This window comes from Sphaerodactylus townsendi, linkage group LG01, assembly GCF_021028975.2.
Source record: "Sphaerodactylus townsendi isolate TG3544 linkage group LG01, MPM_Stown_v2.3, whole genome shotgun sequence".
Taxonomy (NCBI): Eukaryota; Metazoa; Chordata; class Lepidosauria; order Squamata; family Sphaerodactylidae; genus Sphaerodactylus; species Sphaerodactylus townsendi.
In genome coordinates, this window is record NC_059425.1 from 31,255,778 (window position 1) to 31,274,845 (window position 19,068).

Here is a 19,068-nt window from a genome sequence, read left to right on the forward strand (position 1 = left end):
GGTTTTGATAAAGCAGGTTTGAGAATGAGCATGCCAAGGCTGGATAAATGCCATAAAGGAACCAGTTAGGATGATGTAAGATGGATGTTCCCCCCACCCCCCACATTTCTTTTGGAGACCGCAGGATTCTTTTGGAGACCAAGGCAGAGAAAAAACATACACATGAGAGAAGCCTATTCTATGCTGACTGAGCCCAGCATGGGAGCTTTCCAGTACTAGCTGGCCTGCCCCGGTCACCTGTCCTTCGATGGTTGCTGGATTTTCTTAGAGGGTAGCAGTTCCACTCCTGGGTTGGTCCATTAGTCCAGTTCCAGCAGTATTCCAGAGAGAGGACTAAGCTCAAGCATAATTTCTTTGGGCCTGCTAAAACATATAGCATAGCCAGCCCTCCCTTATCCTAAACCCGTGGTGGTGAACCTTTGGCACTCCAGATGTTATGGACTACAATTCCCATCAGCCCCTGCCAGCATTGGGGGGGGTGGGGGGGGGGGGGGGTGGGGGGGGGGGGGGGTGGGGGGGGGGGGGGGTGGGGGGGGGGGGGGGTGGGGGGGGGGGGGGGTGGGGGGGGGGGGGGGTGGGGGGGGGGGGGGGTGGGGGGGGGGGGGGGTGGGGGGGGGGGGGGGTGGGGGGGGGGGGGGGTGGGGGGGGGGGGGGGTGGGGGGGGGGGGGGGTGGGGGGGGGGGGGGGTGGGGGGGGGGGGGGGTGGGGGGGGGGGGGGGTGGGGGGGGGGGGGGGTGGGGGGGGGGGGGGGGGGGGGGGGGGGGGGGTGGGGGGGGGGGGGGGGTGGGGGCGGGGTGGGGGGGGGGCGGGGGGGGGTGGGGGGGGGAGGGGGGTGGGGGGGGCGGGGGGGGGGGGGGGGGGGGGGTGGGGGGATGGCCAATTGGCTATGCTGGCAGGGGCTGATGGGAATTGTAGTCCATAACATCTGGGGTGCCAAAGGTTCGCCACCACTGTCCTAAACCATACAGAAATGTCATAAGTGGGGGATGCCAGGGTCTGGACCATGTAAAGAGTTCCCATCAAGCCTAGGGTTGGCATGCCCAGTAGGGGGGAGCAGATTATTGGAGTCAGTATTTCCTGATGGCAATTCCAACCAATGGTTTTCCCAATATGGCTGCCGCCTCATGGAGCAGCATGCCGCTATCTGGGTTTTTTTCCCCCCTTTTGTTCCCTCACAAGCAACAGAGACATCTGCATGTGCTCTTCCCTGCGTGAGCGTGCTAGACTTTCAACAGATGGGCCCACCTATCATTTTGGTCCAGCCCTGTGTACTTGATAGCATGTGTTGGTAAAGTGTGAGTAGTGTAGCAAAGTGTCGTACTAACTGATTAAAGACAAAACTAAATATTTACTAGCGAACTATATTGCAGATAGGAAAGCTGAGAGACAGAGATAGCCTCTAGCTACCTAAGAGGAGAGGGAGGAAGAGAGTTCTGAGAGGAAACAGGCTCTTGAGAATATCAGTGGGAGGATAGACAAGGGAACCCATAAAAAGGGTAGAAAGGTCCCTAACTTTACATCCCTATCTAGCTGACCACTTGCCCACCCCCTGTTAGGTCTTCTTCTCATTTCACTGCACACTAGACATTGCTAATTCCACAACATGTTGGATTAGTGCCTGGGTGACTCAGGTGCAAATCCTCCCTTGAACTCAGCTGGGGCTGAGAGAGCACCGAAAAACTGTGACTAGCCCAAGGTCACTCAGCTGGCATGTGCTGAAGTGCACAAGCTAATCTAGACCACAAGATAAGCTTCCACAGCTCAAGTAGCAGAGTGGGGAGTCAAACCCAGTTCTCCTGTTCAGAGTGCAATTCTCTTAACCACTACACCACGCTGGCTCCTGATCAACCTCTGGTTTGTAGACTGTGTACTGTTTCCAAAAAAAGTTGTACCATCCCATTTGGCATTACGTCAAGTCTAGAATACCAGGTGGAACTGCAGGTTGAGGGGCATTGCACAGATTTAAAATTTAAATCTTATCAATTAATTTAAAAGAACAATGTGAAAATCTGCCAGATTCAGTATTGTTTAGCAATAAATTCCAGGTGGACATAATTGGGAGGGTTGAAAGAAATTTTGGTCAGGATATGAACTAGAATCGTTGCTAGCACATTTCAGTCAAAAGAATTTCCCCTCTGATTGATTTCAGCTGGGGTGGGCTCCTTGATCCCTTGTCTTACTTGTCACCTCCATCTTTATTATTTAAAAAAAAACACAGATGTCTCTGTAAGTGAGAATCGTGGTCTCTGTTTCTTGGGTTATCGGAAGCAAACTAGCTAAGTACCCATTTGTTTTGACTTTAGAGGCAGGAGGAGGGAGGGGTAAGCAAGAGAATGAATAGATCACAGCGAGGCCAACACATCCATTACAGCGGTGGCTGGAGGTGATGCGTGAAAAATAGAGCCGGCATGATTTAAACAGCTCCATCTTCTTAATGATGCTCATTCAGGAAGTGGCAGTCAAAAACAACCACCCAAGGACAATTTCTCAAAACGAAAAAGCTCCATGGCTTGAAAAACCCATTTCCTCACATCTTTCCCCATCCGATAAATGTAGTCTTGTAAACAGAATGCAGATACAGAACTTTGGGTCTTTGGATAAGTTTCTGATCAGGCAAGGACCCAAGAGTGTTTCATCAAGGGGTCAGGCATCAGTCTTCATCTCCTTGAACTGGGGCTATCAAATGCAGCCGATTTCTTATTTTGTATGAACTCTTCAGTTTTCATAGCACAGAGGACATCTGTTATGGATAGATTTGTCCATATTTTATTTTAGAGCCGGTATGCTGTACTGGTGGACTAGAATTCAAAAGATCCAGGTTCAAGGGCCCATCGCTCTCTCAGCCAAACACACTTTACAGGGGTTTTATGAAGGCTAAATGAGGAAAGGGAGCACTGTTTACACTGTCCTGAGGTCCATGGAGGAAGAATAAGATTTTAAAAATATTATTTAGATGATGATGAGAGTTCCGAATTAACAGAATCAAATTCCAGAGATAAAAATTTTGTTTCACATTCGAGATGAGGACAGCGGACGTGTCCTTTCCCATCTTGCTTGCATCTCAAAAGCTGCCTTCTTTTTCATTGTGTTTATTATCATTTCTGTTGATTTTCATTACTGTGTTCATTTAGTTTCCATCAGGTGCAGTGGAATGAATATATATACATATTGGCTTCCATATCTGTTTCACCTCTTCTGATCCCTCGTGACCCTGCCCCCTTTCTCTTGATCTCTTCAACTCTCCAAAGCAAATGGGGGGAGGGGTGTCACTGAAACTAATTAATGACTCTTTTGTTAATATTTCCATTTGGATTCATTGTAGCATGACAGAGTTAGGGGAGAGGTTGGCTGGTTTATTTCCAAAGGAAATCCCATACCAGTGAGCCGGAGAGGAAAGAAGAAAGGAAGGCGCCAGGTTGAGAGTTTATTTAATTCTTTTAGATCCCTGCACATTTCACAATTTGCTTCATCTGGGGATCTAATACAAATAAATTCAATTCAATGTATAAAAGTTTAATAATTGCAGTATTCCTTTTAAGGATTATTAAGTAATTAAAATCACATTGTAAATTACCTAAATGGATAATTTGAGCATGTTATAAAATAACTTTACATGGTGTCTAATATGATATCCTGGTCTGAAACAAAAACATTGTATATATTGAAAAAGAACTCAAAGAATGGTAGAACAACAGACAAATTGTGGCATTTCTTCTATATTCAGCTCCAGTCTTGAGCAACTGATTGAGCAGGGTAGAGGTGGCTTTGTTTTATGTCCAGGTATAATGTAATACATTCATTCTCTCTTTAACCCTTAAAGGACTGGTGTTCTCAAAAAATACTTAGTCTCCATGAATAGATGTACATGGGAGGTCAAAGCTTTCATTCAGCCCATGAGGGGCCAGGGAACTCAGTCTGAGTATCCATCCACCTTCCCTTCTCATTAACAAGTTGTTTTGGCTGGTACTTTTGGATAGCCCAAATGATAATATATGTAGACGTAAGCTTGTGATCTAAAAAATAAGGAATCAAGGGAGTTCCTGTTGTTCCTAGAGAAATGTTCCTCTTGTGTTCACAAATACATATTTTAAGTACTTTGAGGTTTTTCTTACAAACAGCTTATGACATGGGTGGAGGTGTGCTAAGATCATCTGTGAAGTCCAGACACCCACATTTTTAATTGAAGTGTCACCATGGACCTGTGGGTCTTTGAAATTAGAGGTTCTTCTAAAGCAAATAATTGGTTTATCCTGTTTCACACAGTGGTCAACCAGTTGTTCTAGGGGGCAAGAAACTGTACATAGAGACCAAGGCCTCCTGTCACTGGTGTTCAGAGGTTTGCTACCTCAGTACATGGAGGTTTTCTCAGCATCATCTGGCCATGGCTAGTAGCTGCTGATGGACCTTTCCTTCCTGAATTCGTCCCTTTGCAAGCTATTTATAATGGTCATCACTACATTCACTGGCAGTAAATTCTGCAATGTTATTTCTCATTGAGTGAAGACTTCCTTTTATCCATTGTGAATCTATTGCCCTTCAACTTTATTGGTGTCCCTGAGTCTAATGTTATGAAAAGGGGATAAACATTTATTTTTCTCCATTTTCACCATCCCATGTATAATTTTACCTCCTCCTTGGAATGTTCTCTTTTATACTATCAACAACCCTTTGCCAAGTTTAAAAGTAGCCAGCCCTTCCAGGCAAACCTAAAGCACTCGTTTCTGGCCATTCTCACAGAATAATCTGGCCCCAGAAGCTAAAGAAAACAAGATGCTGGCAGGGCAATTAAAGTGATTCTGGGGCCCTGAGCAAAAATCCAGGGTGGGACACCCCCGTGACCTGGCTCAGTCCCAAAAGGGTTTGGCACAATCTATCCATTATAGTCCCAAGGTTGGCATGGGCCAGGTTTGTGCAAGAAATTCATTTAAAAAATTTCATGTACATGATGTGTTCCATCAAAACCAGGCTAAGAAACATGAACAAGTAGCTCCTTTGAGCTTGGGTTCAACCATGTAATACATGTTAAAACCTGCTTAGGTGAATTACCTACGGTTGGCCAATTGCATTCAAGTATGACATCATGACTCAGACTGGTTAACTTTATTCAATTTCGGTCTTCAGGTGCACTGCCGCTGAGTCAGCCACCTGTCACCCACGTGTCCAAACTCTGGAGGGGTCAGCAGCAGAAAGCCACTTTCTGCTCTTCTTCTTTCCCTCTCTATCCTGAATGCCATGCACGATGCTCTTGCAGCTAGTTTTGTTTTATTCCTTTCTATTAACATAGGCGGATTCTGCATGGGCAAAAAACAGCAGTGGGAAAACGGTGCAAAATTGTTTAAAACGGTGTAAAAGGATTTATACTGTTTTCAAACTGTTTTCACACTGCTGTTTTTCGCCCATATGGAATCCGCCATAACTATGACAGAATGGAAGGATAGGCCTCTGTTGGCTTCCCACAGAAATTTAAAAACCCACAGAATTTCTGCATTACTGTTCATTAAATAAATGTACACACATTTAGCCTCCTGTATATACTCTTAGCCCCTTTCAGGCTCTATTTCAGTTATTCTGTGTTCCAAATATAGATCTTTTGAGTGATCAGGGAACTGTGTTACTTTTTTTTTAACACGGTTGAATTTTCCTCAGGATTTGAGTAACATGGCCTTTCAAAAAACAAAATGTTGTTTTTTGTTTTGTTTTTTGTCTCTGCCAGGTCCTGGACAACTTAGATAGTCATCTAAAGAAATCTGAGTATTTTCGTTTCCTGTGGTTCCCTCACAGTGAAAACGTCAGTGTCATTTACCAGGATCACACCAACAAGGTACATCTCATCATGTCTAGATAATAAAAAGAATGGGGGGAGGGGGGTAGGCTAAAAATGGCAGGTATCTTCTCCCCAGTTGATTTTTTTCAGAATTACGGATCAGAATTAGAGGGGCATTGTATCTCCCTTAAGCATAACTTTAATATCAATTCCTTCCATTTCTTGGCCATGAACTTAAGGTTTCGCCTAAAACCAGGCATGGGAATGGCCATCTAGGATGCAGATACCATGATCATTCGAAATCCTAGTTAGGCTCCTCACTTGGGTGTAGCTCCTTTCCCCAGATGTTATCTGCACATTTTCAAGCCTATCAATCATCCTGCAAGTTCCTTTCCCTCTGGCTGTTGCGGGTGTTCTGGGCTGTGTGGCTGAGGTCTGCCCACTCCAGATTGGAGAATTCCTGAAGATTTGGAGATGGAGCCTGGGGAGGATGGGTTTTGGGAAGAAGGACCACATTGGGTTATAATACCATGGAGTCCACTCTCCAAAGTGTGGTTTCCTCTAGGAGACCTGATCTCTATTGTCTGGAGGTCAGTTGTCCTTCTGGGGGATCTCCAAGCTCCAGCTGAAGGTTGGCAACTCTACATGTGAGGCATCTTGAGCATGTGCAGAAAATGTGATACAAGCACTAAGCCTTCCTAGTAGTACAGTAGAAGAAGCATATCCTTGTGGGACTGTGGGTACAACCATTCCTCTTCTTTCATGCATCTTTGCAGCCTCCATCTTCCTCAGCCAACTGGTTCTGGGACTACGCCATGGGATATTACTTGCTGGAGTTCCTTCTCTGGATCAGGTGACTCAATGTGGATTCACACTGCAGCGCAGTGGGGTTCAACAGAACAAACTTCCCTGTGGAATATATCTGTTTACTCAGGCCTGAATTCTATCTCTCTGTTCCATTGATAATGGGGAGTTTTCTCCTGGTGAAAGTAGCTTATGCTGGTGGGAATCCCCAGTGGATAGACCTGCCGTCAGTGGAATGCAGTTATGGGAACTATGCCTCTATTTCTAGGCCCGTTCTACCTCTGAAGGACCCAGACAGATTTAAAATCACTCCTCAATTGGTTTGCCATGCAGGCACTGCTTAACATTGTGCCTTCGTTTTGCATTGTATTCTATCATGCAATCAGACTTTTATTACATGTCGTCAATAGGCACAGATAGTTGCATCAGTCCCTAGCAAAAATCCAAACCAAAAGTGGTAATATATTTTTAAGACCAATCAAAATAATTCAACACCCCATGTGCAAGTTCTCAAGTTTTCTGAAGCACCTAAATGACTATTTTTATTCTACCATAAGCTTTGCTGTTTTACGTTTTCTGTAACAGGCTATCACTTTGTAAAGGATATTCTACATTATTTTAACTCCTTGAGGATGGGGAATTCCCTCCTACACTGTAAATTGACCAGATGTGCACATAGACACATACCCAAGCGCTATTTGTTTATTTTATCATGACTTATTAAAACATATATATCCCACTTTCCGTCTTGGTTCAAGATGGTATTTAATTATTAGAACTTTATCTATGGTTTGTTAGGTCTGTCAGGTAACCCCTTCACTACAGGTGATAGGTACAATTGTGCTGCCACCTAGTGGTTAGCAAGTGAAAAACCTGTGGTTCATTGGAGAAAGACACACATCCACACATTTTGGAGAATCGCAGCCCAAAGATTCTTGATCACAACTGGTTTCCCAGTTGCATCTCTAGAAATACTTAACAGGAAGAAGCAGCATGGTACATTTAATTAAGCCTTTCTTGCAATTTTTAAACCTGTGTGGTACATAGAGTTGATGCACTTTACGGAGACAAGAAAAGGTCCTTATCCTGACATTGTGGAAAGAAGGCTGATGAATGTTGCCATTCCTTCATCCTATCCATGCTATTCCCTTTTTCTGCCTCCTGCAAGGCCTGGTACAATAGCAATGGCAGAAGCCCAGCTCCATCTCTTCAATCACCTATATGGGAGCGACATTTGGACTGCATAACTGTGTGACTCTAAGAATTTGACCCCTTCCGCCAGGCAAAAGACCTGCAAGGCCGTCTCCCTAACCTATCCCTGGTAAAATCAAGCAATATCCTGTCGTTGCAACCGCTCACACAACTCTTTTGAAAATTGCAACCACCGCTTTGTATTGATGCAATTCAGTGTGAAGTCACTGTATTTGCAAGTAAAGGGTTCTTTTTTAAAGTAGTTTGCCTTCTTGATCTGGAGCATCAACACAGTGATGTCAGCTATATGGGAAATAGCAGGAGAGTTGCGTGAGGGTAAGGCCTTCCTTCAGTATTCCAGTTCAGCTCTAGCAAATATTTTTTGGGTTGATGAAGAAGGGGATTTCTCCAATATGATCCCTTTCCCTACTCATGAGCTTTTGCTGGGAAGGTAACTTCGCTACTCTACATCCAGTCAGCAGCCTCTTTCCTGTTAAAATGCATTGTTCACACCATTTCCATTCAAGCATGATCTAGATTCCCCGTCCCTGCTGTTTTGCCAAGGGATAAAAGTTAGACTGGCAAACCCTCCTGCTTCCAGGATGGCCCCAGATTGCCAGATTTACAAATATGTCTGCCTTCAAACTTACCTCTTTCTTCCGGCTCTGCAGCACGTTCCTGACCTTCCTGCTGCCCTGGATCAATCGCTTTTTCTTCCGGCTCCTCTTCACCAGCAAAGTTGAAAATACCAACTTAAGCTACAAGATCTTCAACTACTTAGTGTCAAGCCAAGCAGCACACTTTAAGGGACTGGGCTATCCCCATGTTGGGGATAAGTCCCAGGTATGCAGCCCAAGTGGAGGCATGTTAAGGGGAGGTAACTGAATGATTTGTATGGCATTAAGCATTTTGGCTTCAGGTTTCTATTCCACAAATCTGAATATAACAGTGTAATCAGTTTTTTGACCTTGGGACACAGAACAAGGCTGAAGCAGATTGACCTAAAGCAGTAATTCTGAGCCTGGGGGTATGTGTAGTACATGCCAGAGTGTTTGGGGTACATTAAAAATTATGTAATGGGTTTGCTAATATGGGGGTACAATTTGAGGGAAATGGGTTGCTAAGGGGTATGCAAGTGAAAAAGCTTGGGAACCGCTGGCCTCAAGCAAGGAGCTGTCTGACAGCAAGGAATATATACCAAGTTCCAAGAGGCTGGCCAAAGCAAAGCTCTTCAGAACCTTGGAGAGCTCCCAAGGAAGGCAGATGTTGTTTCGGCTGTGGTCGGAGTCCAGCTGAGCTCTGAGAGGTAGAGGAGCAAGCCAATACTTGTCCTTTAGCTGAGGGCTACTAGGAATCTAGTTCTGGCTTCAAACTGTGCACTACAATATAATTGGAAGGATTCCAGCTTGATTTACCAGCTGGAGTTTTTAGGGGTTCAATTTGCATTTTGTGCTTGAAAGCTGACACCATGCTCTCTTCTGGGGGGGGAAGCAACATTCAGAATCCTTTTCATTTTGTAAGATTGCACCAGGGAACACCTTCTGCTGACCCATATCTGGGTCTGTTCCAGCCACAGGATCCCACCAATGTGCCCAGCAAAGGCTGAAGCCTTTCTCCAGCCTAGCTTTTCTGCAACTTGAGTCATTCTGCTTTCCTCAGCAAAGTGGCTAGATCCACCCAGTGTCAGAAATGTGTAAGAATTGGTATCCACAGGAAGATCGATTGGGTCATTATGCCACCAGCTTGACAGCAAGGAATAGTCAGAGGCTTCTTCTTGAAAAAAAGGGGTGAATCTTAAACTGCCCCCAACCCCAAGCTTAGAAGTTTCTTTCTCAAGCCACAGATGTGTGGAATTTGACTGTGGCTACTTGGTAATGAAGGACACATCAAGCCTTCAGTTACATGCAGCTGGAAGACTTCATGCCATTTTCTAAGCCATGTATTGTCACCATCCAGGTGCAAACAGACTCTTATATTGTGACTTGCCTTGACTAATGGTGTAGGAAAAGAGATTTCACCCAAACATTAGGAAGAACTTTCTGACAGGGCTGTTCAACAATGCAATTCACTGCCTTGGAGAGTGGTGGAGTCTCCTTCTTTGGAGGTTTTTAAGCAGAGGCTGGATAATCATATGTCAGGAGTGCTTTGATTGTGTGTTCCTGAGTGGCAGGTGGTTGGACGATGGCCCTTGTGGTCTCTTCCAACTCTATTCTATAATGGGTGGGGGAGTTATTGTTGGCTGTGATCTAACAAACAGCATGCATGTGCACATCTGTCAGAAGTCTAGAGAACACAAGGCATTACAGTGCTAATGGGGAACACGCCATCAAATCTCTCCTGACATATGATCATCCAGTCTCTGTTTAAAAACCTCCGAAGAAGGAGACTCCACCACTCTCCGAGGCAGTGAATTCCACTATCAAACAGCCCTGACAGTCACAAAGTTCTTCCTAATGTTTAGGTGAAATCTCTTTTCCTGCTCCTTGAATCCACTACTCCATGTCCTGCTCTCTGAGATGCTGAGGTTTAAACATGAGACCTGGGAATATGGTTGTGGCCCAAATTATTATTTAACTTTCTGACCTTCTATAGGCCATTAAGGTTCCCAGGAGTAAACACTTCCGTCTTAAAAGTGTTTTATATTGTTTGGTGTTTGGCATTTGTGTCATCCTCTCACAGTGAAAAAACAAAAGAGGCTCTTTTGGACCTGAAGGGGATACTGGAGAGCAACCCCAAAGTGGTTGCCCACTATCCAGTGGAAGTGCGCTTCACCCGAGGGGATGATATTCTGCTGAGCCCCTGTTTCCAGAGGGACAGCTGCTACATGAACATCATCATGTACAGGTAAAAGAGGGGAAGCCAGGATCAAGGCATTTGGGCTGAGTGATAGGCGAGGCTTCATTCAGCACCATCCAGAGCTAAAGAATAGCCCATCTAACATTGACTGGAAGTGATGACTGGTTTTGGTCAAAAGCTTGTGCTGTATGGGTTGGACTAGATAATATGTCAACGGAATGGTAGGTATAATTTCCACCAATTTCCCATCCCAACTGCAGGGCCCTTGTTTGTCCCCAGTTGGCTTCCCTGTCTCTCCCCTCCCCACCCCCCTAGCAGCATTTTGGAGCGATCAGTAGACTGCATTGAGAAACAAGGAAGCAGAAAAGCTCTGTTCATTTCAGTGGGCTTAGGCTGAGTAACTGCATAGGATTGCACTGGGGTAGCCCAATCCAAAGCCTGAGGCAACTGGGGGTGGTGTTGCTGCTGCACTATCCCGCTGCCTCCAGAGGGCTTTTAGGCAATGCAGGGAGGCAGAGAAACCAAACAACACCCCCCCACACACACACACACACAGCCTGAAAGTCCTATATAGGGCTAAATGGACTTACGCCACCCACATCTATGACTAGCATTTTCAGAGCCATGTCATGGTGAAGTGTGTTTCTTTCCATGGCACAGTGTGGAGAGACTGTGTGGTGGGGTATATGTTTTGTCCACCTCACAGGTGGGTGAGTCATATTTGCATGTGTCTGTGGAGTTCAATTATAGTTGCATTTGCTGCAGCATTTGCAATCACATGCACAACTGCAGTTCATTTGCAGTTGCTTTTGAATATTTCTGGTTTTTGGTTTTGGTGTTTTTTAGTACAGGCAGCCAGGTTTTGTTCATTTTCAGACCCTCTTTCTTTTTGTTGAAACCATCAACCAGGTTTTGCTGATTTTAAAGACACCACCCAGTGGGACAGGAGGGAAGGCTATCACAGAAGACTAAGGCAGAGGAAACATGGAATCCCCATTGCCGCTATTCTGTGTTAGAAGCTGCAGCTAGAAGGACACAAACCCATCCTATGTGGAAAACACATCTGTCATCTACATGGATCATTAGGGAACCACCTAGCAACAGACTGGAACAGTCTGCATTTTTGTGCATGTTCTTTCTCCCAACTGTGGTGTGCTGCAGGACTCAGGTCATTCTGTCTTGCATCATTTTGCAGGCCCTATGGGAAGGATGTCCCACGTCTTGACTACTGGCTTGCCTATGAGGGAATCATGAAGAAATATGGAGGAAGACCACACTGGGCAAAGGTACTAAGATAGTGGTCCTGTTTTGCCTTTAGGCTGAGCTAGATTCTACCTGCCCAGCAAACAGAAATACTCTGTCACATGAAGGGGACCCCTCAACAAAACCTTCCATTTAGAAGGGTTAACTCAGTCTAGCCCTCTAGCATACCTACAGTAAACTCATCTTCTTGGCTCTGTTTGTCAAACAAAGCAGAGCAGAACAAAACACTTGGGCCTGAAGATGGCATCCACTTGTCAAAGTTGTTGGAAGTGAAATGGAGTCCAGTGATATCTGTTGGGAGTAGCAGAAATGCTCTGGGACTGGAATGACAGTCCCCAGAGTGGAGTGATGATGACCCCTAGGTTTCAGAAGTATTCTGGTCCCAGAGTATATCCTTTTCAACAAAAAGAACTAAGTAAAATTGTAACATCATCCACCACCTATTGGAAGGTTTTAGAATGCTCCACTTGGGTCCCAGTCAGTGGTGGGGTTCAAATAATTTAGCAACCGGTTCTGGTGGTGGGATTCAAATAATTTAACAACTGGTTGTTTACAAGCACCATTTTAACAACCGGTTCTGCCGAAGTGGTGCGAACCTGCTGAATCCCGCCACTGGTCCCAGTGCCTGTCTAACAGGACTAGTTAGGCAGGTACTAGGACCCAAATGGAGCATTCTAAAACAAAGACAGTCCAGCATGTGGCAGATGAAGTTACAAATCTACTTGGTTTTTATTTTTTGTTGAAAAGCGTATAGAAAGCTGACCTGTGACTGAAATCAGTTTGAGATATTGCCAGAGGTGTAGCAAGAGGGAAAAGCGTCCGGTGCACTGGTGCATCCTCCGCCCCCGTCCCGCCCTGGAATGTCCCCACCACACCCCCACAGGGGTGCGCACCCGGTACGTCACACACACACACACATCCGCCCCCCTGCAGTGGCCCTAGTCTGATAATCTCTCGCACTTTAGCCTGCATTGATCAGAAGATAGCTAATTCAGTGCAATTTGTACATTTCTGTGCTGAGTATCTCCTGAACGTCCACATATTCGCCTCTGGATATTGCTTTCCACATGTGAGTACACATTCAGAGCATTGATTTCAATCATAGGGGTTGTCATTCCACCCTGAGACTAGTCATTCCAGTCCAAGGGCATTTATGTTATCTGTGGAGGCTGTCATTCCCCACTGGGGGCTATCATTCCAGTCCCAGCAGACTTTTTCTACTCCCAGGAACTGTGTTTCTACTCTAGTACTCAGCAAGTTCAGTCTTTGTTGGTATTTATCAGGAAATCAGGTACCTCTGCCTATAACTCTGATAGTGATCAGCAGACACAGAGCTGGCTCAGTACTACTTGGTGAAGAGCCAAGATTTTCACACAATTTTTTTTTTGAGAAAAATCTGACATGCTGTACTTTTTAGGATTACCAAATCTGAGATGAAATTCTGAGGTATTTTTTAATTGCAGATCCATGACGAAATTTTGAGGATTTTAATTTTTGGCCATGACTTTTAGTCCTAATAAATAGGGCATTTTTCTATTTAATTCATTTTAATGAACTAAAAGGGCCCATGAGATCTAATTTTTTATATTCCAAGTGTGAACAACACAATGCAATCACATTCTTTTTTATATTGTACCAAAACATTGTCAATTAATTACCAGCTGTTGTACTGGTTTACCAGCAGCCTGTTCTGCAAAGTACACAGAAAGTGGATTGAAAGTGTATTATTTTGCATGTGCGTGAGTCTTAACCTACTCAGGGGCCTGAGTCTTAACCTACTTTTCAGTGTTCTTTTGTACCTTGGCTTTCTTCAGTAGGGATTCAAATTGAGAAAGGGGTCCTACTGTCGCTCAGGGTCTACTAAAACCCAGTACGGGCTCTGATGGCATTAGATCTATTTCTTTGTTGCCAGGCTCATACCTGTATCCGGAGGGACTTCGAGAAGATGTATCCTGAGTTCCCGAAGTTCTGCGCCATCAGAGAGAAACTGGATCCCCGGGGAATGTTCCTGAATGCCTACCTGGAAAAGGTCTTCTACTGACAGCTGGAATGGAAAAGGTGGCGATAGGGAAGGATGAGGAAATATCTCCAGTGGCCATTTGCATGATCAACCAGCAACACTCCCTCAGTGAGATCATCCAGACTAACACAAGATGCATGATGCGATTCCTCTAATTTCAAGTCTTAACTGAAGAAGCTGCCCCCATCTTTCTTCCAACCAATAAACTGTAAACTCATTTGAAACACTTAATGAGAGCCTGGCTTTCTATTACTATTAAACTGCTTCTGGATCTCCAGTGTAAGCTTTTGTTTTGATTTGGAGGGCGTTTCATTCATTAAAATATACAGGAGTCTTCTTATCCAGAATTTGCCTAAACTGGGCTGTGATGGAATTGTACTGAGGTTGTATTGTTGAAGGCTTTCACGGCCGGAATCACTGGGGTGCTGTGTGGTTTCCGGGCTGTATGGCCGTGTTCTAGCAGCATTCTCTCCTGACATTTCGCCTGCATCTGTGGCTGGCATCTTCAGAGGATCATCTTCAGAGATCCTCTGAAGATGCCAGCCACAGATGCAGCGAAACGTCAGGAGAGAATGCTGCTAGAACACGGCCATACAGCCCGGAAACCACACAGCACCCCTGTACTGAGGCTGTTTGTCCACAGGAGGGCGTGCACGTCCCAATGTAAATTGCAGCAGCGATTGAGCGAAAACCAAATATAGTGAGAAACATTTATGAGCCTAGCAAAAGGAACCTGAAGCAAGGAATAGTGACGAATTCAGGAAAAATTAAATTAAAGAATGGATTTAGGGATGGCAGCATATCAGATGGGGCATGACTTTTCTTATCCTTGTTTTCCTCTGGGCAGCTGTGCTGTGTCATCCTGTGTTTTACTTCCCAAATACCGTGGTGCATGTGCAGCATTGCCTTGAGCCACACTACATCATGGGCTTTGTAGTCTCTATAGCTGTTGCATCTTGTAGCTTTTATATATGCATGTAACCATGTAGCTTTTGAGACCATAAAAGTCCTGGATGGAGTGGGACGTTGCACATTTGTGAAGACGTCAAGGGTTGTGGCAGACAAGACTGAAAACCTACTGAAAGCAGAGGTGCATCATAAGGTCAGAAAAATTCTTGCTCGAATCCCACTGTGGGAGTGGGAGCTGCCCATCCCTAGCTGGAGATAGCAAAGCAGAGATAGGGTGCAGCCACCTAAGTGGTAAAATGGAAATTCTTGATGATATTACATCTTTACACAATCTGAACGCATAGAATGTAATTTAAGGAGACTTTGTTTAAGACGTGGTTTTGTATGTTTTTCCCCAACAAGATTCTGCAGTGGAAAATATGGATACATGCTCATAAATAAAAAAAATCTTCATTTGACTGGATGTACCTGGGGCTACTTCAGTATTATTATTGAACAAAGTACCCACCATTATGTTATGCCCAGTGCAGGCAGATATGAAAGAGGAGCGTGCCCATTGCAAGGAGTTTGGGGTCAGGGGAGAAGTATGCTTCTGGCCCTTCTGTGCATGGGCTCCCTGTTCCTGAGGGCAGATCTTATATTCACTGCAGCTCTCAGTTTTCTCAGTGGGAGCGAGCGGCAGCCATTCATTTATATGGAGGAAAGAGGGGCACTTTTTCTCTGTCACTACTGACCCCAATAGTTGAATCCAGCCTAGACTGCATAATCCTGCCCTTCCATCTGCATCCCTTCACCATCAAGACTGTTTCTTGCTCATGTTCATGCGATAGATTTTTGAGCACCAGCTTATAAAAGTAACGTATGTGTTCAGTTCTGGTCGCCGCATCTCAAGAAGGATATCGAAGAGATAGAAAAAGTGCAGAGAAGGGCAACGAGGATGATTGAGGGATTGGAGCACCTTCCCTATGAAGAGAGGCTGCAGCGTTTGGGACTCTTTAGTTTGGAGAGGAGATGTCTGAGGGGGGATATGACAGTGCCTGATTGAAGCTCAGACAGCCTGAACTATAGTTCTATCAGCCCCTACCAGCATGGCAGCCACCATGCTGACAGAGGCTGATGGGAATTGTAGTCCTGAACATCTGAGAGCCACAGGTTCCCACCCTGGTCTATACAATTATGCATAATAGAAATGTTGACAGAGAGAAATTTTCTTTCTCACAATATCGAACCAGGGGACATACATTGAAAAATGCCAAAGAATTAGGACTCAATAAAAGGAACACCCTTCACTTAACATGTGATTGGTGTTTGGAATATGCTGCTGCCAGGATAAAGTGATGGCCACTCAACCTGGATAGCTTTAAAAGGGCTTGGACAGATTTCCATGGAGACAGCCTACCCATGGCCACCAATCTTGGATCCCTTGATCATGTAATGCCTTAGCAGACCAGGGTGCCCAGGAGCAGCAGCAGCAGAAGGCCATTGGTTTCTACATCCTGCATGTGAGCTCCCAAAGGCACCCAGGCTACTCATGGCAGAGTGCTTGGACTAGATGGACTCTGGTCTGATCCAGAAGGCTAACTCCTATGTTCTATGTTCTCCCACATCATGCTCTAAGCAGCAAAGGCAGGGGACTCCAGGGCCCCGGCCTCAAGGAGTGTACAATCTAAATTTCAACAGTTGGGGAGACAAGAAAAGATGTAGACAGAAGGAAGGGAAAACGGAACAATTTTTTAATGACAATATCATTATTAGCGATTGTATTTGTTGGTGGTGGTCACCTTTTATGTTTCCACTAAGAGCTGGAAATGAATTGACTGTACTCGTCATTTACATAATTCTGCCTTCAAACTAAGTTAAATCATAATTATGAATAGTTCTTCAGAGCAAATGTAAGCAAGTCTATTCAGAATTCTACTCAAATCTATTCGGTGGGGTTTAGTCCCAAGAAAGAATAAGACACTGCCCTGTGCCCATTTTACAACTTGGATCCAGAGACTAAAGGCTTATGACTCTTCCAGGGTGATGTGGGAAAGGTCATGGCTGAGCAGATGCTTGGATCCAAGATCCAGAAGTACAGGCCCTGTGCTCTATCAATAGGTCCATCACTGAAGTGCAGACATGATACATTCATAGCCTATGTGCTGGACTCCCCAAGCAGCACAACCAGGATCACCAAGTGGGTAGAGGCAGCTGCAAATATGCCTACACCGCTTCCAACGGGTTTCTCTAGGAGGGAGAAAGGCTTAAACCCCTAACCACCTCTGGAGAGTCTCCCATGGAGCCCATGGTTTTCTCTCCACCATCCAGGGTGGGGAACCACAGGCCACTAGCTGCAACACCTGGCTGAAAGCCGCCAGCATCCACCCCCCGGAAATTCACCTCCCTCTGTAACAATAATAATACTCCATTGGCTTTACTGTTCCAGACACTAATGCAGCCTGAAGCATCCTGGACTTGAGGGTTCACACACTGTGGAGCTAGGGGGCAGCCAGCTGCCAATGCATTTGCTCCCTGTCCCGTGCTGCAGGGTTGCCGGCTGGAGTGGGGGAAACACACCAGTCCAGCTGCCCATCTCATCCCAGAACTCTGGCTTGTGGCTCCCAACGTTGAGAAAGCAAGATTTCTTCAGAGTCTAATTCGCCAGATTTGCTCCTTTCCAAAGATCTCTCCTAGTCTGAATCGGAAACACGGCTGATGATGGAACTCCTGGGTTGGCTTTTCAAAGAATGGCGATGTTGTAATAAGCAGAAAGCAGTAGGACAACAAACCATGAGAACCAAAGGCAAGCAGACATTTCAACTCTGAGAGTTTAGCCATTCATGCATTGTTGAAGGATTAGGAGTTCAAGTGAGTTATCATGGGTCTTCCAGACAGGAATATTGTAGGAGTTTTAGTTGTTAACATTATTTCTGCATTCGTGGTTGGCCTCTTCAGAGGCTTTGTCATAAAGCTAGAGAAACACATCTTCCATGAGATGCCTTGGAAGATGCCAGCCACAGATGAAGGCAAAACATTAGGAGCTAAAACCACCAGACCACAGCCCCGTAGCCTGGAAGACCTGCAACAGCCACTTGACTGTTCAGTTCTCTCCACAGTCTCCCCACATATACCCTGCAAAGCATGCTTGTCTGAGCCATGGGCCTGCCCCTCAAGCTAGAACAGTCTGTCCTTATTCTCAGCCTGGTGTCACACCCACTGCACACCTGGTTTGCATTTCGTTTCTCCCAGGCTGTAGCCAGCTGACCCCAATCTGCCATTTTCCCATGCTGTTGTGAAAAAAAAAAGAGATCACCAATAGCCTCTCAGACTGTTTTGAAGTTTGGCAACATTTCAAACATTTGACCAGCCCGGCCAGCAAACTGCACTGAAAAGAATACCGCAGGGCAATCCAATGTAGAGCTACTCCTGGGTAAGCTCATGGACTACTGAAGTAATTCTGCATAAGACTGTGATTGGCACCCGCCGAGAAAAATCAGTGCTGCTAAAGACGAATGAGATTTTATTCCTGCACAAATGTTTGTGAACTAGAGCCAAGATGGAAGAATACACCTGACAAAGACGGCTCCAGTTTATGAAAGCTGATGCTGGAATAAAATCTATTTAAGATGCCACCTGATTCCGGCCCTATTATCTGAGCTTTCTGCAACTGACCCCCCTCCCCTTCAATTTTTTCTTTCTTCCATAATGTATCTTGTGTTTTTTCCCCCCAATTTAGACTATAATCCCAAGGGCAGGGCACACTTATTTTTTAAAACAACATGAAGCAAGTTTAGTTGCAGTATTAATATGAATCATGCAACAAAACGCACTATATAATAGTATTCAGATGTTCAGGGAATTAATTCTTCACCAGCATGGCAGCAATTGGCCATGCTGACAGAGGCCGATGGGAATTGTAGTTCCTGAACATCTGAGAGCCATTAGTCCTCAAATTCCCCGGTCTATACAATTGGCATGGCTAGAAAATGCTGACAGAGAGAAATTTTTCTTTCTCAATAACACTAGAACCAGGGGACATACATTGAAAAATGCTGGGGAAGAATTAGGACTCAATAAAAGGAAACACTTCTTCACTCAACATGTGATTGGTGTTTGGAATATGCTGCTGCACAGGAGGGGTAAAGTGATGGCCACTCAACCTGGATAGCTTTAAAAGGGCTTGGACAGATTTCCATGGAGGAGAAGCTCCATCTATGGCTACCAATCTTGGATCCTCCTGATCATGCTAATGTTTAGCAGACCAGGGTGCCTTCAGGAGCAGCAGCAGCAGAAGGCCATTGCTTTCTACATCCTGCATGTGAGCTCTCAAAGGCACCTG

The 19,068-nt window shown here is 45.2% G+C and overlaps 1 protein-coding gene across 1 annotated transcript in view; it reads left to right on the forward strand.

Annotated features, from left to right (window-relative positions):
* The window catches only part of LOC125438811 (L-gulonolactone oxidase-like), a 56,468-nt gene extending 42,353 nt beyond the window's left edge, over positions 1-14,115 (forward strand). The window contains 7 exon segments of the mRNA XM_048507387.1: positions 5,714-5,821; positions 6,541-6,617; positions 8,431-8,539; positions 8,541-8,584; positions 10,439-10,603; positions 11,751-11,841; positions 13,731-14,115. Of these exon segments, the coding sequence (XP_048363344.1) occupies positions 5,714-5,821; positions 6,541-6,617; positions 8,431-8,539; positions 8,541-8,584; positions 10,439-10,603; positions 11,751-11,841; positions 13,731-13,859 (723 nt within the window). The 3' untranslated portion in view covers positions 13,860-14,115.
* The last annotated feature ends 4,953 nt before the right edge of the window (positions 14,116-19,068 follow it).